Genomic DNA, 26,576 nt, shown 5'->3' with positions numbered 1-26,576 from the left:
GAGGCTTCCCACAGAGGGAAGCACTGGCGCCTCTGGGTCAAGAAGCGAGGCCTGCGGAAGGCTCTGCCCTGACCCCACAGTGACCACTAACCCCAATACATACAAGTCTCCTTCTCCTCGCTCTGCACAGAAACATGTTTCTTGAGATTATGGATTATCTCTAAGCTCTAATAAACACTTAGCCAAGTTGGAGCATTCTACCCGAGACGGTGGAGATCAGGAGAGCACACAGAAGAGGTGAGTCTGTTTCAGCTTGTTGACCCCAGGTGACAAGGTTTACTCAAGAGGTTCATAACCTACAAAGCCCAACAGTGGAACACACACCTAAATCTCAAACTGGCACAGCAAATCACCCTTGCTTAGTCAGTGCTAAGCCCTGTCAGAAAAACACACGCGTCATCAGCCCATAGTATCAGACTTGCATCAGAAAAAAACAAACCTCTTAAAATTACCACTTTCAAAAATTTTACTCTTAAAAATTATTTTGAATCTGAAGTACAAGCTGCTGGGGAAGGATGCCAACAGAAAGCTATCCCATGAGCCCTCAGCTCATCGAGTATGATTCACCGAAAAACCAGCGGGGAAGGAGGGTGAGAGCAGTGGCAGAGCGCGCAGAAGGAAGTGTGTGTCCTCCTGGCCCGGGGTGGCCTCTGCCTCACTCGGGGCACCTGGGTGGCCTTTAAAGAGGATACAGAGCACCAAGACCAAACACCACCACAGTGGAAGAAAAGACGGAAATGAATCCAAGGTCTGGAAAAAAGACATTTTATCCATTTTATTATCTACAACAGGAAAATAAAACTCCAGTCATTCATTTTCAACTTTATATCACTCAGCAATAAATATTTCTCAGACTTGTCTGAAGAATCAAGCCAAGAATGTAGTGTGAGCCTAGTAGACAGGAAAGAGCTGCTGAAACTCAGTAGTTTGAGAAACTCTTCATAAGTGGCATCAGCTGACATGCCGCACAGATAAGCACCTAGCATGACACGACTGTAAATTAAAATCCCCTATAAAAAAGGAAAAGCTAAGGTTCTGTGCGACATACCATCTACCCACATTCTACACATTTAATTCTCAAAAACATCACTATTTTCTCTCTATCTGCAAGCTCCTTCTAAACTCTGAAAACAGGTTATGGCATAGAACTGAGAAAATGCAAACCAGAACTTTAAGAGGTTAAGCCGCTTGTGCGATACAGCTCAGCGTTTCTGCTGTGCACTGGCAATGAGAAAACGGGGGCCTGCCAATACTGCAGGCAGACAAGGCACTGGTTCTGACGGTGAGTTCACGGAGATCTCTAAACCAAAATCAGAGATTGCTGACCTGCAAATTAACCTACAAAGGGGACTCACAGGACCATCAGGTACCGGTTAAAGTCTTATAGTAACTAAAATCTGCTTTCTTCTGAAGAGTTTCAGTGATCACGGACACATGACAGCCTTCGAGAACATGCCAAGAGGTTGCAAACACGCCTACAGCAAAAATCTTTAAAAATGAAGGAAGGCAACGCCCTACAGCTGACAGCAGAGTGCCCAGCACTACCAGCAGCGCTCGGCAGCAGGCCCGCGGCCACTGACCTGGTCCTCCTCCTCATCCTCGTCCTCCGCCAGGCGCTGCCTCCCCACTTCGTACAGTCTGCACACGGTGTCCATGTTCAGCGCGTCCATGCTGCCTTGGTTCTGAAACGGGACCCAGCCACAGGGAGAGATCAGTGTCCAGAAGGCCCACATCCACACCTCAGCCTCGACAGACCCTCAGAGAAGCAAAGACAGACACCAAGAAAAGGCCCGGGACACAAAGGAGAGGCCACCACCCCTGGAACAGCTCTGTTCTGAGGATGTGCAAGCAAGAGAGCAACTCCTTGAGAAAGGTCTGACAGTGAGTCCAGGATAAGAGCAGATGGACAGCCACACTGCTCTGTATCAGAAGTTCCCTATTACTCCTCTTGGACAGTGTATCTCCCGGTCAAATAAATAGATTATCACAGTCTATCACCATAAATGCATCAGCTTTAAAAACACATCTTATATCAGACAAAATGCCTGGAGTATAAGTTGAAGATGATCTTAAATATCAGAGTAAAACACTGAGATTTCTGCTAGCTCCCTTTACCTCGATGACAGCAAGATAGCAGTCTTTGGTGTCTGTACACAGGTCAAAAATATTCCGTTTCACGTCAATTGTCGCTGGAAAACAGAATGTGACAACACTTAGGATTGGACTACTGCTGTGCTCTTAAAACCAGTCTTTCTGTTCAAGGAATTCAAGGTGACTATTCATAAATATTTCCATAACTCATCTGCTTTTCAAAAGCAGAAAAATTATAATTCTCTTAGAAAATGCAGGATCTTAAACAAGGAACACCAATACAAGGCAAAATCATCAATGCCTGACACATGACACTTACCTATAGGTTTGTAGTCAGTCGCATTAAACGTTCGGAAGGATGATCCAAAAGGGCTTTTCATCCTCTCTTCCAATAGGTCATCTTCATCATCTGCCTGCAACATAGCTAGTTGGGAGGGGAAGTGGGACAGGGGAGCGAGACATTATTAGAATCAGAGACATCCCCTATTCACAAATGAGAAAATATCAATGGACAGCCAAGGCTTCAGAGCATCCTTCAGAAGCATACTATGCTTCAGAGCATAGTAGATTTCTCTCAAAGCATCTTCCTTGCATATCCAAACAACATCCTCAACCTCCCCTCTAGATTCCAAGAGCTGTTACAGCTGAAGGTGCACAAAAATTGCAAGACAGAGAAGATTCTTCTATAAGTTCATAATGATACACATGCGTGATTAGTCTTAAAATTTCTTTGTATACAAGATTTTATTGTCAAAGCCAGTGGCCTTTCATGACAAATCAACATTATTCTCATCAACAAATTCTGTCACCGTCTGTACTACTAAAGCTTATTACCTCCATACATCACTGTCCCCGTGTGGTTGAACACCACGCGACACTGATCGAGAGCAGGAACTGTGTGTAAAAGATGGAAGGTTCGAAGGTCCCACTAGGAGGGGAGTGGTCAAGGAAAACTATTTTTCCCAAAACTTGTCTAGTTTCATGAGAGAAATTCTGAAATATCTGAAATTCTGAAATACTCTTTTCCTCCTCCGTCTAGGTATTAACACTTTAAAAACCAATGAGATCAAGGTAAAACAAAAGCACACGGAATGTCTGTTTCTGAAGAATGGCCCCCATCTCCTGTGATATCCTCAGGGGCGCCCTTTCTCCCAGTAATAGCACGTCACTGACTCTTCTGACTAGTGTCCTTCCAGAGAGAGAGAAAACTCAACCTGGCACCAGGGGAAGAGGCAGGCAGTAACCTGGTCACTCTTCCCCCCACAAAAAAAAGCCAGTTAAAAGTCATCAATCATTACCAATATCAGTAAGAATCCACTGGAGATTCAATAATACCTCAAACCAAAGGGAAAAATCGGGTTATTTACCTATATGGGCACTTCAACCAGGTATTGGTAGGAAGATAAAATTATTTCTGCATTACAAGCTAGATAACAAATGGCAAGGCAGGCAGGGGCACAAAGGATACAATCTCAGTATTAATGATGACCTCCAGCCCGTTCGGATGGAAGACGCCACTGATGTTCATGTTGAACTTGTCAAACTTGTGGATGGCCTGTGCAGAGCGGACATCCCACAGGACGCCATCATTTAAGACAAGATCGTCTGTAGGATTAAAGGTGGCGCAGTTCCTCTTGTAGTTGTTGGCAAGATCTGGGTTAAACAGAGTCAACAGCTTGTTGCCAGTCTGAATATCATAAATCTTTAGAGAAGAAGGGGTGGGAAGAGAAAAATCAGACCAATCCGTCCACGGACAAATTCAAACAGACGCTGCATAAAATAGCTCCCCTACACTTTTCAAAAGCCCATCAAAATCATAAAAGCCCTAATATTGAATCTAAGTAAAAAATAGGAAGACCACACCCATCCAAGCAAAGTTTATATGCTTTGAGTCCCATTTCAGGTTTTTTGAGAAGTCTCTTTCCCACAGGTAAGAAAATGAGAAGTAAAACGGCAATAGGGGTAAGAAAACCCTCTTCTTCTCCATCCCCCTTTCAAGAAAAAGAAAACGTTTCAGAGATTGAAACTGAGAAACTCTCCATGTGGACTAACCAACATTACTCAGAGAATACTCTTATACAGGTTACTTTTTGGAGAAGGGTATCAATGAAATAGTCTTTTCTCCTTAAAAATCTCCCAATATACTCTTTTAGTGCCCTACAACACTAAAAGTTCCAAAGTTGACAATGTGCAACCCATACAGAGACCAGCTCTTTCCCATCAGCTTACAGACATGCTGTAATATTTTCAGTCTTTAAAAAAAAAACCTCTTTTAACAGAGCAACAAATAAGGAGACACCACACGGAAACGAACAAATCCAGATCATGGGACAAGACAACTAGCCTGGTCTCTTCAAAAGTCAATGTCATGAAAACTGGAGAAATGGCTCTTGGCTCTAAAACATTAGTGAGGCACAACAACCAAACGCAATCTGCGAATCCTGGCTGGACCCTGGTTCAGAACACAGACAGAAGCATCTGAAACCAAACACATCAGGAGCAATCGGGAAAGCTGAGTATGGGATGAAAAGTAGATGGCATTTGGGAATTGCTGTAAATTTTCTTATATTTAATAATGAGTGTGATTACGTAATAAAATGTCATTAACGCTAGGATATACACATTATAAGATATGAGATAAAATGTCACAGTGTTTGCAACTTACTTTCAATGATTCAGAAAAACACACACATTGACACAGAAAATATGGCAAAATACTAAACTGGTTAATCTAGGTGGCAGCTACCGGTACTACTGCTTCAACTTGTCTATGTATTTTAAAACTTTCAAATTTAGCTTGGGAGAAACCCTCCCTTCACCACTCCATACCACCACCCCAACTCAAGCTACTACCCTCACATCCCTGTTTTTCAGCATGTCAAAAGACTTGTCTGTACTGTCTCCACCTCTCTGCTCCTGCTCTCCCGTGAACCCACTGTAATCAGATTTTCACCACAGCACACAGAACTAGCTCCTGACATGGTTAACAATGACCTCCACATAGTTACTCAAAGATCATGTCTCAATTCTTTCTTTTTTTGTCATACCACATTGCTTACGGGATCTTAGTTCCCTAACCAGGGACTGAACCCAGGCACTGGGCAGTGAAAGCCTTGAGTCTTAACCACTGGACCAACAGGAAATTCCCTCAGTTCTCACGGTATGCAACCTATCAGCAGTTTCTGACCCAAATCATCAATCCTTCCTCAAGAGTTTTCCCTTGCCTTCAACGGCACATCCCTTTTCTGAGCTCTCCTGCTACCTAACTGGCCACACTTTTTGTCCTCCTTCCTAAGTTCCTCCTCACACTGCAATTTCCAAATACTGGCCCAAGGAGGACTCTGTCCTCACACTTCTCCAGCCTCCTTAACGGTTTCATCCAAGATCATGGTTCATGCTATCAACACATAGACCACACCCACATTTGTATCTCCCATCCCAGACTTTTCTCCTGAACCCCCATTAGTATATTCCCTATTTGAATGTCTAAGAGAATCACAAACTCCATGTATGAAAAGCCCAGGGCCCAGCTGTGTCACTTCTCATTGCCTCCCAGGCCCACCCAAGCCCAGCTCCACTGCAGCACTCATGTTAGCTGGAACACCACCCTCCTAACTGGAAAGCCTCCTCTTGCTTCTCTCACAGAAACCAGACTCACACTTTAGGAATTTTACATCCAATCACATGCCTTCTTAGTCACCCTCCAGTGTCCATCTCATACACAGGAAAAGCCAAAGGTCTTAAACAACACACTGCTACAAGAGGCTCCAGGGTATGCCCCCACTGACTTTGGTTATTATCCCCTCCTTCTCCTTCCCACCTCCCAGGAATGGGCTTTTCCCTTGCCATTCTGCATCTCAGATCACTTTCCCCAAGGTATCTGCATGACGCCCACGCTTCTTTCAAGACATTACTTAAACATTATCCAATCACTGACACTTATTTCCTGGATGAAAAAGAAGTCCCCCACACCACCACCAAGCATTTACTATCTCTTACCCTGCTCTCTTTTCCTTGGTAGCACTCACCACCTAACACACCATATATTTGCTTCTTTTTGTTTATTGTCTCCCCATATGGATCCACCAAGACAGGAACTTTACTTCATAGTGTTTCAAGGTATCTTTTGTGCTAATGAAACAGTTCTCAAACTGTAAGATTGCTCAGTCGTTTTACATTTTTCCCATATAGCCTGAAACTACTTCATTACAATTCTAGATTTTATCTGGAAAGAATCATCACTGAGTAATTTCTGGTTGCCCACAAGACTTAAGTAATCAGACTCAGTTCAAAAAGTTTCAGTATAAACAGACAAATCACCCTGAAAAATGTGGATTCTTAAATACTTACATGGGCGATGTCTCCCTTCGTGCCTATGACCCGGTCCTGAGAATGCTTACTGAACTCAACATAATGATCTTCTGTAAAGGAATGCCTATGAACAAGCAACAGAAGTATTGCTGTAACTGATCTTCAGGACATAATTATTTAACTGACTAAAAAGAAAGTGATTCTCAGCCTCTGGCCTAACTATACTCACCTGAAGATTCTCAGCTCCCAAAGAGGAAAAAATTGTACACAAAAGATTAAAAAGAAAATTCCCTCCATCAATTTGTCCAAGAAGATTCAAAATAAATGAATGGGAACTACTTAGTTATAACAATGGCTAACAGGGTACATATGCCTCTGGAAGATGCCCCAGCAAAGAGCGCCACTATGAGAAAATAGAAAGATGTGCCCTTCTGGATCAGTGAAGGGTCTGCTGTCTGATGGGAATGTATATACTTGGTAAGAATACCCAGGAACCAAGAAAATAAAAACTCTTATTAAACATGTACCACAGATGAGGAAGAGAGAAGTCAGCAATAAACCTTACAGCATTCCTCTCTTCCCTCAAAAATGCTCTGTGTCAAAGAATCAGATGAAGGGGATAAATTGTAAAACAGAGACACTGAACTATAAAAGTAGATACATACTTCATATCAAATACTGATTTCATTCCCCAAAGTGCAGACAGAGGCTGGCTCCAGGTAGCCGATGTCAGCAGCAAGGATCCATCCTAAAAGAAGACGGGAAGCCCAATATGGGTAATCGTGTGTTTACATAAATGCCATCCTTCATTAGCATTGTAAAATATAACATATATTACTGGATTATAAAGAAAACAGAAAAACTTTTAGGAATCAAGAAATGGTCAGAAGTTGCTAAGATTTAAGTAATATGTACCTATGTCACAAAAAATCACTAAATTTGAGAATATTTAATCCTCCTGAACTAGTAACATGAAATACAATAGTTTCAAGGGTGTGGTGGGTGGGGGATGATGAGACTTAGATGTCAAACATGGTTTCTCCTTTCTTAATATTTGGCCTTATTTCTCCATCTCTCTCATCTGAAGTATCAGTAAACTGAAAACAGCTGTTAGACTCTGTAGCTAAGGATTCTCAAAAGATTTTTTAAAGAGAAAGCCCAATAAAGATCAACTTGCTTTATTTTTCTTCCCAGCTCATCACCAAATTTACTCAATCTGTATTCCTCATGATTCCCCCATTATTATTTTTTCAAACTTTCTGTTTTGTACTGGGGTAGAGCCAATCACCAATGTTGTTACAGTTTCAGGTGAACAGCGAAGGGATTCAGCCATGCACATACGTGTATCCCCTCTCCCCCGAACTCCTCACCCATCCAGCCTGCCGCACAACAGTGAGCAGAGTTCCCTGTGCTTTACAGCAGGTCCCTGCTGGTGATGCACTCTAAATGCAGCAACCTCCTTCACTTTAGAATGAGGGAAACTATCCTTGTCATCTTAACAGTCTTGACTTGTAGAAACATCAAAAGCATTGATTTCATCCATAGAACAGTACTAATAACCCAGTCATATTTACAACGGATAACCAACAAGGCCCTACTGCAGAGCACAGGGAACTCTGCTCCGTGTCATGCGGCAGCCTGGATGGGAGGGGAGTCGAGGGCACAATGGAAGCATGTATGTGTAAGGCTGAGTCCCTCTGCTGTCCACCTGAAGCTATCACAACACTGCTTCTCAGCTATACTCCAATATAAAGAGTTAAAATAAACAGTACTACTAGACTGCCAGTGGGATCACACAATGCTTGTTTTCCTAAAAAATCACAGTACTTACAGATTTCCTTCCAAGACAAAAACTTTTGTGGTCATAGTTGATAGATAATCTCCATTTCTAAATAAAGCACATTAAAAATCTACCCACCTATCTTTAGGTCTGGAAAACATAAGGGCCAGATAGTACATACTTTGGGTTTTGCAGGCCACATGGTCTGTGCTGCATACAACAATACTCAACTCTGCCGCTGCAGCACAAAGCAGCCAGGACATACATAAACATCTGAGTATGGCTGTGTTCCAAACAAACTTTACACACAAACACAGGAAAGCGGTCAGCCCACACACCTGCAGTTCACCAACCTATCCTAGAAGCATGACTGAGCACAACCTAGGAGGGGAGCTTTACCCTGGAGGGCTCCAGGTGTGTGATGGCAGAGTTGTGACAGTTGTAGCTGGCCTCTTCCTGTCCACTGAACACGTTGTAGAGCTTCAGCTGCCCGGTGCAGGTGCCCAGCATCAGGAAGCGCTCTCGTGCAGAGAACGCACAGCAGGTGAGGCCACTCTCATCCTCGTTGGCTTCCCGGAACACTGAAATAGGACGGAACCTGAACAAACAGAAGAGAATCAGAGACAAACAATATGCAAAGACTCGGAAGAACAAAAGTTTGTTAGAAGGACAGAAAGAAAAACAGCCTTTCTGTTTCAAGCGGGTTCTTCCAAATTATCAGTGACCGTCAGTGGTTCATCTTCATTTTACAAGAGAGAACTGGACCTTCACTTAAAAATGTTAACAATAACAAAAATTCCCATGTGAAAAACCTGAGATCCCACGACTTGTATGTAAGATTTTTTGAAAAATATCTATTGGGCTGCGCTGGATCTTAGTTGTGGCATGTGACCTCTTAATTGCGGCATAGTTCCCTGACCAGGGATTGAACCCAGGCCCCCTGCATTGGCAGTGTGAACTCTTACCTACTGGACCACCAGGGAAGCCCCAATGTAAAATTTTTAAGGAATCAGAAGAGGTAACAACTTGGACCAGCACAAGTACAAACTTGAGAGCCTCGTCAGGGACAGAGTGTTGCATGGGTTCTAGAAAACATACTAATATAACAAGAACAGAGTATCTTATATTGCCAGTAATTATACAAGGAACCCCTGGGTTCCCTTTGACAAAAGGGGGCATAATCACACTGCTCAGGTATTCACACAAAATGGTAATTCCTGGTATTTCAGGCCAACAAAAGGTTTTCTGGAGTTATTTCTTCATGCTGATATTGCCCACATACTCTGACTTAAACAGAAAAATCATTCCAACGCCCAGGGAGTGAGGTAACCTCTCCTTACCTGCTAAAGATAAGGTGCCTATCAAAGCACCCGCCATCTACCCCTCCATACTTTGGAAATGATGCCCTGCGGTTTAGCCTTGAGGTAAAGTTTATTGGCGCTTGTCGCCTCTGTTTTGGCTCAGGACACTGGTGAGGAGTAAAGAGAGAGAAGGGTGGGCAGGTGGCAACTGGGTTCTTGCAGCGAGCATGCTGCTCTCTAAGATACTCTGTGATGATACTATCCAGTGTAGGCGGGGAGGGAAGGTGTCTGTCCAGCTGCTTCTTTATGGCTGGGCTCTGGCTGTAGGCGCCATGGTCCGACTTCTGCCGCAACACTCGGATTTTCCTGCCATTGCAGGGTGATGGCCTCTCTCTGATAAAACTGATCCTACCAATCACAGGGGAGTTGCCTGCATGAGACGGACCAGGCAGAGCTAGTGACGGCTGGGGAACCCGCGGCTGAGGATGAGCAGCGGGGGCAGAAGGGGCAGAGGCACCCACAGCAGCATGGCTGCCCAGTCGAGTTGCGATGCCATTGGCGATGCGAGGGGTGCGGGGAAGAGAAACAGGAGAAGCAGCAGCAGTGACCGGGGTGAAGGCAGAAGAATGGGAGGCAGCAGTCATGGGCAGGTCGGCCTCTTTAGTCAGCACAGTGGCTGTCTCCCCAAGGCCTTTAGAAATGAGATGGTTTCGGATCAGGAGAAGCAGCTCTTTCTCAGGAAAGGAGATCCGTGACTGGGCAACAACGTCAGCTTTCTGCAGACGTGCCAGGGACACGTCGGTGCCGATGAGAAGAGGCTTTCCTGACACCCGTTCGATGAGCTCAGCGGCGTACTTGCAGAACTTGACGTGGTCACTGCGCTTGTCCTGCAGCACAGGCTCTTTCATCAGCTGCTGGATCTGGCAGCTGCTGAAAAGGGGCAGTTTGCTGATGATCTGCCGCACGGTGCTACTGCGAGACAGGCCCACCAGGGCCTTGCAGGCTAGGGCCCGGATCTGGTCTGCATCTGTGATGGGCATCTTGACGGACAGTAAGGACAGAAGCACCTTGATGCCGTTGTTGGACTGCACCACGTTCCACATCTTGGCCAGAGTGTGCTCACTGCTTTTGGGTGTCTGAGGCAGCTTCCTCCGAGGCGTTCCAGAGATAAACTTGCCAATACTAGAAATTCTGTTATCCGGGCCACACACACAATTGATGATAATCTGAAGTGCTGACTTCTGAATTTCAGCATCGTGAATAAAGAACTCACCCTCAGCCACTCCCAAAATAATGCTGATACCTATAGGGGGAAAATTTTTTTTATATTATTTCCTCATAACACTAATAGCCAACTTCAATGGTTATTTCAGAGTCAAAATTTACAGTTCTATTTACTGTGTCCCAAAACCACTACAATACTGTAAAGTAATTAGCCTCCAGTTAAAATAATTATTTTAAGTGTAGCAGTTTTCTCTTCAGTTCAGTTACTCAGTCGAGTGGGACTCTTGTGACCCCATGGACTTATTCGTAAGGAATAGTTTGTATAAAATGCAGTCAGTTCTGCTACAATGTATCTTTATGACAGAATACCTCATATGCAGTTTTTAAATACGGGAATGATGTCAGTATTCTGTGGAAGTCACCAAGGTTCATGTACAAGCTTTCCTAGGTAAGGAAAGTAAAAACAGTGGGAATAAATAAAAACTTCCAGCAAGAAAGAAAAAGTCCTCAGCCTGGCTGCTACCGCGGCAGCAGAAAGCCTCTCTTCTACATAAGGAGAAACTTAAGAGCAAGTGGCTAAGCCTCAGGCTTTCTCCCCAGGGCAGTGCACTCTAGGGTCCACAGCCACTCACGTGACTTGCATGCTCGCCTTAGCAGCAGCCCTCATCGGCCCTCATCTTAATAAAGGGTTCGTTCATTTGCGCTGCTTTCCAGTTATTCATTTTGAGTTGCTTAAATTTTTTGCTATCTGCCCCAGCCCATTTTTCTTACAGATTCTATTTTTAGCTTAACACTCTGCGGAGTGCAAGGTTTTCACGAATGCACTTGTACTATTATAGCAAAAATCCCTGTGCCACCCAGAATGAGTTCACTAACATGACTCCCTTATTTGAAACTGATGGCGTGACTTAAAAGAACTTACAGGGTACCCCCTCTTTTGCTACTTTCTGTTCTAGTACTGCAAAATTAGGCCAGTTAAGTAACCACAACCAGAATGGCAGAGGAAAACAAATTAAAACCGCGCAGTGACAAAAATGGCAGGAGACAACCCACCTACAGTGGAGACGGTGGAGCCAGCCTCATCCAGCACGTCCACTGATTCTGCCAACTGAAGCTGAATTTTTGGCACAACAGTGAGAATAGCCAGGACATCCAAAGCAAAGCGCACAGTGTCGTTCCTGGACAGAAAGAAGAATTAGTCAAAGGGAAACTCGGATACAGCCACAAGAAACAGTCTCTGTTAAAAGAGAGACTGACAGACACAGACAGTGGGTCAGAACTACTCACTACCTGAATGACTCTGTCCCTAGCCGTGGCATCAAGAGAGGATCTGTAAGTCACCACAACATTAACTTCAAAAAACATGGGTATGGAGTTTTCATCTATCCAACTGCTAAGATTCAAAAACAAAGGATAATCTCCAATGCTGGTGAAGATGAGCAGAGACAAATGCTCTCAGACTTTTGGTAGGAGAAGAAAACAGGATACTCCTCTTAGAAAATAATTTGGAAATATGAAACAATATTCTTAAAATGTTTGTAACCTTTGGCCCAGGAATTTTACCTTTAGAATTTGTCCTAAGGAAATAATCAGAAGTACAAACAAGTATTTATGGATTAAGATGTCCATTACCACATCATGTAAAACAGCAAAAGAATTAAGAAAACTTACACAGGAAATAGTTAAATTCTGGACTACTTTGCAGCTACTGACAATTATTTCAAAAAAACTCCTAAGGACAAATGAAAAGGCTCAAAAGACAACAAAACCAAGATACAAAATTTTAAAGCCAACAATACCAAGCACTGGCAAGAAGGGAGAGAAAATGAAAACTCCCATAGACTGCTGTGGGAGAAGTCAACAGTATGAGCATTTTCCAAACAATCTGGCAACATCCACTAAAGATGAGATGCAGCCACATTACAACTCAAATTGTATACATCACATCCTCAAGAGAGACCTCAAAAAGAAGTTCGTGGTACCACTCAATTGACAGGAAAAAAAAAGAGAAAAAAGACACTAAATGCCCATCAGTAGGAGAATAAATCATAGTATAGAAATATGCTTAGTCACTCAGTCATGTCTGACTCTTTGCAACCCCATGGAGCCCACCAGGCTCCTCTGTCCATGGAATTTTCCAGGCAAGAATACTGCAGTGGGTTTCTATTTCCTACTCCAGGGGATCTTCCCAACCCAGGGATTGAACCTGCATCTCCTGGGTCTCTTGCATTGGCAGGCAGATTTTTTACCACTGCACCACCTGGGAAACCCAATATGCAAATATAAGAATTCAAATACGTATCAACATGTAAATCTCAAACACTTAAGAGTGACTGAATACCTGAAACTTACATTAAAAAAAATAAGTAAAAGGGTGAAGAAAGCAAGCACATGTAAGACTATACAATTTTAAAACATAAAAAGAATACCATATCATTGATTACACACCCACACATATGCATAGCATAAAAAAAAAAAGAATGGAAAGAACGCATACCAAATTCAAAAGACTGGTCACTCTGGGCTGGGGGGCAGAAAATGGAAAGGAACTGAGAAAGCAACATGCCAACCCTGAGTATGGAGTAGTTGTTATATTATTCTCTGTATCTTCATATAATTTGAGGTATTTCATTTAAAAGATAAGTTTAATTAAATACTATAATCTTAATTATGTCTATTTACAGAATTATGGAAAAGAGATTAAAGAAATTAACAGAGGCTAAGAATAATTTCCACATCTAAGGTTTTGTACATTCTAAGCAAGACCTTCTAGAACAAAATGATGTCCTTTTCATCATAAGGGACTGGAATGCAAAAGTAGGAAGTCAAGAGATACCTGTTTGGCATTGAAGGGACTTCAAAAAGAGGTTCATGGTACCACTCATTTGACAGGAAAAAGAAAAAAGACACTAAATGCCCATCAACAGGAGAATAAACTACAGTATAGATATGCTTGGCCTTGGAACACAAAACGAAGCAGGGCAAAGGCCAACAGTTTTGCCAAGAGAACACACTGGTCGTAACAAACATCCTCTTCCAACAACACAAGAGATGACTCTATACATGGACATCACCACATGGTCAATACCAAAATCAGACTGATTATACTCTTTGCAGCTGAAGACGAAAAAGCTCTATATAGTCAAAACAAGATGGGGAGCTGACTGTGCCTCAGATCACCAGCTCCTTAGTGCAAAATTCGGGCTCAAAATGAAGAAAGTAGGGAAAACCACTAGGCCATTCAGATATGACCTAAATCAAATCCCTTATGATTATACAGTAGAAGTGACTAATAGATTCAAGGGATTAGATCTGGTAGACAGAATGCCTGAAGAACTATGGATGAAAGTCCCTAATATTATAAAGGAGGTGGTGGCCAAAACCATCCCCAAGAAAAGGAAATGCAAGAAAGAAAAGAGGTTGTCTGAGGATGCCTTACAAATAGCTGAGAAAAGAAGAGAAAGGGAAAGATATACTCAACTGAATGCAGAGTTCCAGAAAATCACAAGGAGAGATAAGAAAGCCTTCTTAAGTGAAAATGCAAAGAAATAGAGAAAACCAATAGAATGGAAGAGACTAGAGATCTCTTAAAGAACATCAGAGATACCAAGGGAACATTTTGTGCAAAGATGGGCACAATAAAGGACAGAAACAGCAAGGACTTAACAGAAGCAGTAGAGATTAAGAAGACGAAGAATATAAAGATGAACTGTACAAAAAGTTATTAATGTCTTGGATAACCATGATGATGTGGTCACTCATTTAGAGGCAGACATCATGGAGCGCAAAGTCAACTGGGCCTTGGGAAGCATTACTACAAACAACACTAGAGGAAGTGATGGAATTCCAGCTGAGCTATTTCAAATCCTAAAAGATGATGCTGTGAAAGTGCTGCACTCAGTATGCCAGCAAATTTGGAAAACTCAGCAGTGGCCACAGGACTGGAAAAGGTCAGTTTTCATTCCAATCCCAAAGAAGGGCAATGCCAAAGAATGTTCAAACTACCATACACTTCCATTCATTTCACATGCTAGCAAGATTATGCTCAAAATCCTTCAAGCTAGGCTTCAGTAATATGTGACCTGAGAACCTCCATATGTACAAGCTAGACTGAGAAAGGCAGAACCACCAGAGATCAAACTGCCAACATCCACTGGATCATAGAAAAAGCAAGAGAATTCCAAAAAAAAATCTATTTCTGCTTCACTGACCACGCTAAAAGCCTTTGACTGTGTGGATCACAAGAAACGCTGGAAAATTCTTCAAGAGATGGGAATACTAGACCACCACACCTGCTTCCTGAGAAACCTGTATGCAGGTCAAGAAGCAATAGATAGAACCAGACATGGAACAACGAACTGGCTCAAAATTGGGAAAGGAGTATGTCAAGGCTGTATATTGTCACCCTGCTTATTTAACTTATATGCAGAGTACATCATGCAAAATGCCAGGCTGGAAGTACAAGCTAGAAACAAGATTGCCAGGAGAAATATCGACAACCTCAGATAGGCAGATGATGCCACTTTAATGGCAGAAAGTGAAAACTAACTAAAGAACCTGAAGAAAAGTAACTAAAAAGCTGGCTTAAAACTCAACATTCAAAAAACTAAGATCATGGTATCTGGTCCCACCACTTCATGGGAAATAGATGGGGAAACAGTAGCTGACTTTATTTCTTTGGGCTCCAAAACCACTGCAGATGGTGACTGCAGCCATGAAATTTAAAGACATTTTACTCCTTGGAAGGAAAGTTATGACCAACCTAGACAGCATATTAAAAAGCAGACATCACTTTATCAACAAAGGTCCATATAGTCAAAGCTATGGATTTTCCAGTAGTCACGTATGGTTATGAGAGCTGGACCATAGAGAAGGCTCAAAGCCAAAGAATTGATGCTTTCGAACTGTGATGTTGGAGAAGACTCTTGAAAGTCCCTTGGACAGCAAGATCAAACCAGTCAATCCTAAAGGAAATAAACTCTGAATATTCACTGGAAGGACTGATGCTGAAGCTAAAACTCCAATACTTTGGCCACCGTATGTGAAGAGCCGATTCGCTGGGAAAGACTGAAGGCAAGAGAAGAAGGGGGTGACAGAGGAAAAGATGGTTGGATCGCATCACCAACTCAACGGACGTGAGTTTGAGCAAACTCAGGGAGACAGTGAAGGACAAGGACGCCTGGCGGGCTACAGTCCATGGGGTCACAAAGAGTTGGACACAATTTGGCCACTGAACAAGAACAAAGAATAATTTTTATTTCTAAAGTTTTTGTATATTCTAAGCAAAAACAAGTATTTAATTCTATTTTTAAAAATAAGCTTTTAAAGGACATATTTATTTTTTCTTAAGTAACCCACATATGGATTTACCATTCAAAAAATGTATTTATAACCTTATTATCCATTGAGTTTCCATCATTTTTAAAGAAATATTCTCCAAGTAAATATAATAACCTCCTTTAATACTCTAAAAACAGTGGTTCTGAAAGTGTGCTTGGGGACCCTAGGAGTCTCTAAGACCTTTTCGAAAGGTGCTGAGATTTTAAAAATATTTTCATAATAACACTAAGGTGTTATTTTTTCCTTTCTCACTCTCCTCTCATGAGTGTATACAGAGCTTTCCAGAGGCTATGTCATGTGTGATATCACAAAAGGTTGAATACAGAAGCAGATATGAGATCACTTAAGCCAGATACCTGTGAAAATCAGCTGGCTTTATTTTGGAAACTTTTCATAAAAAATGCCAATAAGCAATGGCTTCAGAGTATTTTTAAATAAGTTGGTAAATATATTTACACTTTCAGTTTTAATTTCTAATATGCTAAATATCAATAGATAAAAAACAAAAGCTCTAAGGGTCCTAATAATTTTTAGTACAGTAAAGGAATCTTCAGACCAAAAAGCTTGAAGATGGCCACTCCAAAAGTATTCCTCTAGATTTAACTATCCTAGGAATTAGAGTAAGAAACCACCTGTCTTTATGGCAGTGGGTGGATAAGGCAAGGAGGTCAAGAACCACAGCTTATAAACTTTGTTTCTTTGTACCCTCCAGACTGCTTATCCAAAACATAGCTTTCTTTTTGCATCAGCCTCAAATAGAACCTACCCAACTGCTTGATTCCATTAGCTGTTTTTCCCTAAGCCTTGTCCAGCTTTGTTCTAATGGTGAAAACCCTCAGTTCAGTTCAGTCGCTCAGTCGTGTCCGACTCTTTGCAACCCCATGAATCGCAGCATGCCAGGCCTCCCTGTTCATCACCATCTCCCAGAGTTCACTCAGACTCATGTCCATCGAGTCCGTGATGCCATCCAGCCATCTCATCCTCTGTCGTCCCCTTCTCCTCCTGCCCCCAATCCCTCCCAGCATCAGAGTCTTTTCCAATGAGTCAACTCTTCGCATGAGGTGGCCAAAGTATTAGAGTTTCAGCTTTAGCATCATTCCTTCCAAAGAAATCCCAGGGCTGACTTCCTTGCAGTCCAAGGGACTTTCAAGAGTCTTCTCCAACACCACAGTTCAAAAGCATCAATTCTTCGGCGCTCAGCCTTCTTCACAGTCCGACTCTCACATCCATACATGACCACAGGAAAAACCATAGCCTTGACTAGATGGACCTTAGTTGGCAAAGTAATGTCTCTGCTTTTGAATATACTATCTAGGTTGCTCATACCCTACCAAAAGCAAAAAATACAGCTGTATGTGAAGGTCAAATAAACATCATATATGGTTGCCAAGCAGTAGAGAGACATTTAAAGTCTAAGTACAAAGAATACTAGACTCCAGTCTCAGGACAACTTCAACACACCTCTGCAAGCTGTAGCCACATAGATTGCATAACCTCTCTAAGAGTACATGATCCTTATCTGTGGTGCAGTATATATAATCATCAAGACCAAGCACTCTGTACATTTAAAGATATTTATCATGCTTAATTATCACGCTTAATCTAGTTTCTCAGATTCAAGTCCAAAATTTTAATTCAATTCAACAAATATTTGTTAAGCATACACCATGTGAAAACCAACATTAACATTAGCAAAGAGCCGATCTTTGAAACCTCTCTCTGGTCCCACCTTGCATAATAGGTCTTCCAATTGCAAGCAATAGAAATAAGCTGCAACAAGAGCTGGACACAAGACAGCTTGAGGAAGACTTCAGCTGGCTCCCAATACAGCTGCGCTGGGCCATATTCTATCAGAAACTCCATCATTTCCACAATCTGTTCATGAGTATATGAACATGCCTAAAAGGAGAGAGATATATTATTAAAGAGCTCTATCAATCTGCCTGCTGTTTTCTCCAGCACAGCTCAATGCTCAAAAGATTTTAATAATAAAGCTAAGTAATGCCTTGACACACACTTCTTGAGTCCACAGCCCACATGTGAAATAATGATGCTCCATCTTTTATTTGTAACTAGACTCATAATACATTCTGCCAAAAAAGGAAACAAAATGTTCAAATTATTGGTGCGTGTATTTCACACCTTAAGAAGAAAAAGAAGCATCACATAAAATAACTGATTTCTTTTCAATATATGACTTTTAAAACATGCAGATACTCATCTTTGTACTAAAACACACTAATTTCAAAAATGATCATGAAGTAAATTATAGATACACCAGGTTTCAGAAGAAAATTCCACACAGAAGCAGCTAGAATATCTATCTAGTACTTTCCATAGAAAAAAGTCCTTTCACACACATCTCAGTTTATCTTTTAAGTATCCCAGTGAAGTAGCAAACTTACAACGGGAAGCAAAGTGAGTTCTCGGTACATCCATTTTCTTTTTTTTTCCTTTGGAGCATGCAGCTAGGATCTCAGTTTCCTGACCGGGGATTGAACCTGGGCCACTGAAGTTGAGTCATATAACCACTGTACAGCTAGAGAAGTCCCTACACCCCTACATCCATTTCACTCTGCCTCCTCACAGTGCAAGTAAAATCCATTAATGTATATCCCACCTGGACTACACTGATACGAATGTGCATTTCAGGCCCGAGATGCTACAGACAGTACTAACAATGTTTCTCTTCTAGACAAGGTTTTCTCACCTTGTATGGAGGTTGAGGATGGACAAGAATTCCACCTTCAGTCCTCTGAAGAGACTGCTTCACTTGTTCCAATTTAATGGCCAGGTGAGCTTCAAAGTACTTGCGCAAGGCCATGCAGGTATGTTTACCAGTTTGCCGGCTAGCGAATATTTCATCATCACTCAGAAGTGCACCCTGATCTTCCAAATTTAGAATCTCCAAAGTACTGATCTATTAAGAAAGGAGCAAAAGAAGGGGGCAGAAGAGAAGAAAGAACAAAGAGGAAAAGTAAAAGGAGAAAAAAGTAGAAAGATTTCAGTAGATTTTTATGCTCAAGAAGATTGATAAACATCAAAGTACATCTGTCTATACATCATGTTAAGAGCAGACATATGAAAACACTAAACCTATACTGGAAAATGACATAGCTTTCCATCATGTTGAAAGACACAGAGGCACAAAACTGCTTTTAGAACAAGCAGTTCTCCCTGTAAGATTACTATCTTCAAGGCAAGTCTGGCTTCCCTGGTGGCTCAGAGGTTAAAGCATCTGCCTGTAATACGGGACAATGGCATAGTCCTCTGACCACTTAAGAGGAAGAAAAAGTTGTGAATGAAGGAGGAAAAAAAACTTTATCCACAAAAATGACAAAAACCCCCTCCAGTCAGAAGCTTCCTCTCTTCAGTGCTGCTAAAGGGCAGCCCCATCAAGCAGGACCCCACTCCTCACAAAGAGAAGCCACCAAAGAACCTCACCAAGTTCACCAGACGGCGGAGACCATCATAGCGGTCAAAGAGTTCCAGCACAGCCCGGAAGGAGAAGCAGATTGAGAAAAACATGGTAGCATGGCAGCAGCCTGAGGCATGCGAACATTCCATCAGCCACAGGGTGTAGTTCACCACGTCAGAGAGAACATTGTGGGGGTGCATGCAAACCTGTAAAGGGTAAAAATAAAACAGCTTTTTAAAACGTGGGGGAAAGGAACTTTCAGAAGGTATAAAAAATTCACCAGTGTACGTAGGTATCTGCAAAATACAATAATCATTCCTGAGTAAGCCATCCTGATTTAAAGCTGTCAATAAAATTTTATGACAATCTATTCCAAGGCTGAAAACAATCTAAATTTAGAGACATATTTAAATTCCACCTAAGCTTTCGGAGTGTCAAACTGCAAATATTTTTATCCTTTAATGCTCACAACGCTCTGTTACACAGGTATTAGTATCACCACTTAATTAATGAAGTAGCTCAGAGATGTAAGGGACTTTCCCAGGCTGATAAAAAGTTGATAAAAGTAACTGAGCCTTCTGATACTGAAGTCTACAAGTTCAGTATCCATTCACTCACTGATTTGTTCACACACATGGCGCTGACTCCTGTCAGACAATGAATTCTGAAGCATTACCTAGGTTTGTTTGGCACTTTTAAAAATCTTAACCACAATTAATTCTGTACAAATACACACAGATTAGGTTACTACTCTCAAAAGATTACATATCTTTGCAGAAAGCTAGATCTTAACAAGTAAAAAAATTAAAATCAGAAGATTACTCCATTAATAAATTTGCACAGAAGAATAAAGACACCACCCAAGAGGAATTTACCAACTTCACTCTACCAGAAAAGCTACAATTGCATAAAGTATAGAAGAATGCCCAGATATAGAAACAACAAGGGTTGCTGTGGTGTCTAGGGACCCATTTCTTTTCTAATGTAGAACCCACTTACATTAAAAAAAAAAAAAACACGAAATAAAAATCTTAACTGGAAAAACAGAAAAACCAGAGGGGTACGGTACCTCTAGAGCCCTAGGAACAACTGGAATGATTTTACTCTCTACCACAAACTATCCTGTTAACATACAGAAAGCATCATCTGTTGTTTTTATAACTGACTGACTCGAAAATGCAAAATGTAACTCTACTGAGGGACACCTGAGAAGAGCCTGAAAACAGAATGCTCAGTAAAGATCAGACATTGATGTTACTTGCTCCTTTCATTAAAGCCTGATCCAACGGTTTAGTTTTCTTACCCAAAAGCTTTTCTGTAAATGTATGAGAGTAGTCCCCACCCTACACCATTCCCATACAGCTGAACGGACTGGACTTACTCTTTCCATGGCATCCTGGTTGTAGGACAGGTAATACAAGCACATGGATACGCCAGTTGCAGCCATAGAAGGACGAGGAATTTCCAGCAATTTCTGTACTCCACCATGCGCAACAAATTCCGTGGCAAACTTATTGTGGAGCAGGAGAGACGCTAGGTGCTACACAAAGAGGATACATATTACCATGGAACAATCTAGTACAAATATCTCTTCACAGAATATTAAGTTGCTAAATACAACGACTCCTTAGAAGCAGACAACCACCCCCTCAAAACATAAGTAAAACCAATACTGCTTCAGGGAAACAAAATAAGCAAACAAAAACTGTAGAATTCCGTAACATTCCCTTCTAATACCAAAGGTTTTCATGACGGTGAAAAGCAAGAAATGAAGAATACTACTGTACATTATGACACACTCCTATAATTGTTTTACTATTACATATCTTCCCTAATGGATTTTTGTCACCCTTTCCATTTTAATCCTTTTAAACATAATCAGCTCTATGTTTTAGCTTTGGCCCAGTCACTGATTCACCCAAAACTCTGCTTTCTTTTAAACTGATACTTGCTTATATCCTCAAAACCAATCTTCAAAAAACTAGTACATTTCTGGTACTAATCAGAATGCACTTTAAATAGAATTTATAATAATACATTTCATTAAGTCTATATTAGGCAAGTTTTTGTTGTCTTTTAAGTTTTGTTACCTTGCTATCCGATTCTTACTAGCCTCTCTGGGTGGACCTGAACTTCTGGGCAATTTAAAGGCAGGCAGTGCAATGCAAGCAGCAGGCTGCTCAATGACTTTGAATCCAGGCCAACATGGATGCAGCCTCATGAGAACTAGAGCTCCCCCTCCTGTTTCTCACACCAAAGTGTCTTCTGGGTCATGAGACAGGCAGCAGGTACAGACAAAATGATACAGATTTGTAACTGATACTTGTACAAATTTCACCAAGGTCAACAGGTGTGTACCCTCTTCAGACATTCTCTCAATACACAGACTCGGACTAATCCTTATATATAATTCAAATCCCTTCCCTGTTTACTTTTCTTGTCTGATACACAAACCTCTACCACCAAGCCTTTCCCTAAGAAACAGCTAAACCATGTGTGGTTCCCTCCCCAATACTCAGGCCACTGCACGTGCTTTTTTCTCAAAACCAGCACCATAAAGAGGCAGTTCCACTGCCAGAATCAGCAGCAGGGAAAACAGAGAACAAACGGGCTCAATCTTTACCAAGAACCTTAATTCTAGTTAGCCCATACGTGGCTCACCTCACTCTTGTGGGCAAAGACTCTATTTTCACTCCTTATACTGTACCTCCGTATAAGGTCTAGTTCTTAATTTACTATTTTAACCCATTTTGTTTCTACTAACTTCAACACTTACCCCTTCTCCTGCATAGCTGAGTCTTCCTTTTGAACAAAACCGTACGTATAACTTTCTACACTTTTTATTTCCCCATAAGAAAGATCTCTTATCTGGTTTTACCCTGTTCATCCTTATTCCATTTTCTCTAACCCCTTACATGATTCTGCATAGAAACAGGTGAATAATGACACCCATTATAGGTTCTCATACAAAGACCTACAGAAATAGCAACTACCCAAAGCCCTTCTTCCACTATTTCCTTTTCAAGACAGGACGCTGCATCTGAAAGCAATACCTTGGGCCACTGGAGACAACTCTGACCCTTCAGCTTCATCCCACTGTTCAAAGTAAAATCATGAGTTTGCACGCTTTATACACACATACACACACACACTGCATTCCACACACAGGGATACATGTTACTTCAATTTATGTCTGACCTCCTCCAAACTTAAAATTTCTGGGGTCTGCAAGTCAAATTTCATCATTTCTATTTAATTCCAATGCACTTTGGAACTGTGCTGGCCAACACAGTAGTCATTGGCTACATGTGGCTAATTTCATTAAAATTAAGTTAAAAACTCAGGGGCTCAGTGGCACTAGCTACACTTTACATGCTAATTTGTGGCAAGTAGCAGCTGTACTGAAAAGCACAAAGAACATTTCCGTCATCATGGAAAGTTCTATTGGACAGTGTAGCTCTGGAATATCTATCAGGAATGAAATTATATCTTTAAAGAATAAGAACATCATCTCTTTTTCAGAGGTTTTGATTAGAAGCTACTATTTCTCAAAGAGAACAGACCATTCCTTCCTTTGTGCCCCAATACTTCTGTCACAACATCTATAATATTCAAAAAAAATCACAGGCTTACATGCCTGGCTCTCTCAACCACATGATAAACAGCAGAGACATAACTTATCTGTCTAATACTATAAACATCACAGAACAATACTGTGTCCATTAGTTACCTGTTAGGTAGAACTGTAATAGCCACAATGTTATTCATTCAACTTTTAACCTCTCTCCCTTCAGATTACCTTAATTATCATGAAGAGGTATGGATTTAGTGGGCTAGACATACCTGCCTGCCTATATTTAGCCCTTTTGCAACCTAGAAATTTCTTTACTTTCACTGAATTTGGGTATGTCTTTATTTCTTTATTCATTTTCTGATTTATACTCTAGATAACCTAACATCATACAATATGTATACAGTTAGTAACTTGGTAAGCCTCAACTCTTCTATTTACACAAGAAATTTTCATTTGTTGCTACTCACACATCTGGTAATAGAAACATTCTAAACAATAAAATCCAGAGATGTTATATACCAAAACACATAGACAATCCACATTAATTAAATGCTCAGGAACTAATATTTTAAAGAACTTTACCTTGAGTGCCTCAAATGTAAGCAGGACATCATTAGTTTGTTTTAAGTCAATGTAGAACATCATCAACTCCCGTGACCCAAGCTGCATGAATATGGGGAGTAACTGAAATGAACACCAAAAACATGTCTTAACATTTGGATTTATTTTCACATATTTCCTGACAGAAGACTAAAGAAACCCTTCCTCCCTCCTTTATAAAGATAAGCATATAAGCACATTTTGTTCAAAAAGACCTTATCAGGAGTGACTTCCATAAGACTTTACCAGTTTGACGCAGACTTTTCTGTATTAGAATGAAAACACATCAATGTATAATATGCCATCACAAAATACCCCAGAAATAAACACAGTAGTCTTAAAGAGTGAACACTACTTTTCCCAGTAAGCTTACCTCCTGATATTCTCCTAAAGGGGTCAAATACTGGAGAATAAGTCGCTGCTCAATAGCAGGAGTCATAGGATAAAGGGTATAATTGGTGCCAATCACCCAGGGGGACATTTCTGACCAGCTGCTGTTGGACAATTCAACAAACATGCGGTCTGGATCGGATGATGAAAAACCCAACTTTTGCTTGGCTTTCCTGAAGCTCTCTCTGTCAGCCTGTTTTGTTGACTTGTTTTTCCTCAATGCCCCTTCTTCAAGTTTGGTTGCTGAGTTCACTCTGCTACTGGTCTTGTGGCCTGACTCAAGATGAAAGGAGATCTCCATGTCTCCAGAAGCTTCCTCTTGTTCACCATCCACTACATCCACAGCCATGTCGCCATAGTCCATATCCACAGCTTCTTCATCCAGAGGCAAAAGGGGTTCAGAGGAGAGCTTTCGTGGGCTAGGACGCTTGCTTTCTTGCCTTGAATTTACCTCCTGAAGCTGTAGCTCCCTCAATCTTCGAAGCACTATTGCCACCTATCAACAGATATTGGAATAAAACAGATTTATCTCCTCTGTATCTTAAGAGTCAAGTAATTCTTACTTCCATTTAAGGATACTCAGGCAGTTATCTCAATGACTGGTAAGAGTACAGATCTGACAAGTATGTTGACTTGATTTCCTACAGCTTGATGAAATAAATAATGGCTAAAAGTCTCATTCCCCATAAAATTTCCAAGAATCTAAACCAGAAGATTTGCAGATAAAACCTAATTCACAGCACATCTGTCCAGATCATGCTGGACCGGACCATCACATTTGAAGGGGCAGACACCAGGTATATTCACAATTTTTTACAAGTGTCTTTGAAAAGCAAACATGAAGGTTTTATAAACTTTTATCTGTATTCTGTTAAATACTGTCATCCACATTACACATAATTACATAAGCTATTTTTCAAGTTCACCACTTATGTTTTCCTTTAGGTATTCATTTTTTGGTCTGATCCAAAACTTTAGTATTATGCTTAGTTTAAAAAAAAAAAAAGTGATCAGGCCTGCAACTTACTTCAAACTGCATTTTAAAAAAACAAACAATGATGACTAGACGAGAAGAGGGGTGAATGGGTGGATGAGCATGTCATAGATAGAAATACAGTAAATGTTCACAATCAATGTAAGTGGTCTATATACAGGGTTTGCTGTAAAATTGTATTTTGCTATATGTTTGAAATTTTTCATAATCCAAATGTGGGAAAGGAAGAGGAAATGGTACTGTTTATCTGGTACAAACTATCATGATCTTTGACAAAATGAAAAACTGCTATCTTCAAGTTAAAAAAAAGGTACAGTCAAAACTCTTACATAAGGTAAGAATTGAAATATTGATATTATAGCTATACTTTAGTACAATGAATAAGAATAAGATCTACTGACTCAACTTCAGGTAGCAAGAAAGAATGAGTGAATATACTATCTTACATGAAAAAGTCACTCTGACACAGCCCTTACCAGCTGTGAGTTCTCATCCCTGTAGTTGGCAGCGATGTCTTGATTCTCCATAGCACCTCCTAACAGACCAGTAGAGTATGTCCTCAGCGGCTGATCAGCCTCTCGGGCCCATTTGAAAAGGTTCTCAACAATTCCTTCCTTTAGTAAAGGGAATGAAAGAGTACAAATCAGGTGGGTCAAGATTTCATAATTCAAGATATAAGCAATGACTTCAGTTGATAAAAAAAAGTTTTTAATAAAATATTTCAATATTGTTCATAAGATTACAATATCTAAGCAAACTAAATGTACTACAGTAGGTGGTTTAAAATAACTGTGCATCTGTGAAACAGTCCTATTTATCCACGAAAACGCAAGCTAAAGATCAACTATCACATAATGCAGCTATTAAGTCCCAAAAGGTTCCATAACCAAGCAGGGGGTGCTAAAAGTTCTACACGCCTCTTTAAAGTTCACGATGCACAATTAACAGTAGCAATGTCTAAGGAGTCCTCCATCAAACAAGTGTTTAACTCCACATATCCCACTCTTAGTGTTTATTATGAAATAAAATACATAAACATGTATAGTCCAAAGAAAATGAAAATCACCTCTGTGATTTACCCATGAGTTTAAGAAACAGAAACTTCCCATGTGCCCCTCCCTACCACCTACCTCCTTCCTCTCCAAAGGGTATCTACCTTCCTAAATTTTAATAATTTTCTTGTAGAGCTTTTGTTAAATGTTATAGGCTTTGAACTGTATACATTGTGTGTGTCATACGTACTTTTCTGCAACTTGTTTTACTCAACTTCAAGTTTTTACATTCATCTATACTGTTATGTGTAATTGTCACAAACAGTACCCAACATAAGACAGGCTTTACATACAATTTACTTTATCCTTGTATCAGCTTTGTATGATGGACAAAGTACTATATCTACGGAAGAGAACACTGTCACAATGAGGTTAAGTAACTTACCAAAAGTCACAAAACTAGTAAGTAGCAGAGCTGGGGTCTTATTCCAGGCAGCGTACCTCCAAATGCTCTGCACCACCATGTTCTGCTGCTATTTTGTTCGCTTAACTTTTACCTTT

The 26,576-nt window shown here is 40.9% G+C and overlaps 1 protein-coding gene across 3 annotated transcripts in view; it reads right to left on the bottom strand.

Annotated features, from left to right (window-relative positions):
* The window catches only part of DCAF1 (DDB1 and CUL4 associated factor 1), an 81,926-nt gene that overhangs the window by 17,212 nt on the left and 38,138 nt on the right, over positions 1–26,576 (bottom strand). For all 3 annotated transcript variants that reach the window (XM_069561104.1, XM_069561106.1, XM_069561105.1), the window contains 17 exons: positions 25,500–25,637; positions 24,013–24,525; positions 23,622–23,723; positions 20,847–21,005; positions 19,492–19,671; positions 18,758–18,967; positions 17,777–17,946; positions 11,761–11,885; positions 9,523–10,786; positions 8,582–8,780; positions 7,068–7,150; positions 6,442–6,526; positions 3,560–3,793; positions 2,926–3,019; positions 2,411–2,515; positions 2,116–2,189; positions 1,581–1,682 (listed from right to left, as the gene is read on the bottom strand). In XM_069561104.1, the coding sequence (XP_069417205.1) occupies positions 1,581–1,682; positions 2,116–2,189; positions 2,411–2,515; positions 2,926–3,019; positions 3,560–3,793; positions 6,442–6,526; positions 7,068–7,150; positions 8,582–8,780; positions 9,523–10,786; positions 11,761–11,885; positions 17,777–17,946; positions 18,758–18,967; positions 19,492–19,671; positions 20,847–21,005; positions 23,622–23,723; positions 24,013–24,525; positions 25,500–25,637 (3,837 nt within the window). The remainder of the gene's footprint in view (positions 1–1,580; positions 1,683–2,115; positions 2,190–2,410; positions 2,516–2,925; positions 3,020–3,559; positions 3,794–6,441; positions 6,527–7,067; positions 7,151–8,581; positions 8,781–9,522; positions 10,787–11,760; positions 11,886–17,776; positions 17,947–18,757; positions 18,968–19,491; positions 19,672–20,846; positions 21,006–23,621; positions 23,724–24,012; positions 24,526–25,499; positions 25,638–26,576) is intronic.

This window comes from Ovis canadensis, chromosome 19 (genome assembly GCF_042477335.2).
Source record: "Ovis canadensis isolate MfBH-ARS-UI-01 breed Bighorn chromosome 19, ARS-UI_OviCan_v2, whole genome shotgun sequence".
Taxonomy (NCBI): Eukaryota; Metazoa; Chordata; class Mammalia; order Artiodactyla; family Bovidae; genus Ovis; species Ovis canadensis.
This window is presented reverse-complemented; position numbering and strand designations above follow the sequence as displayed.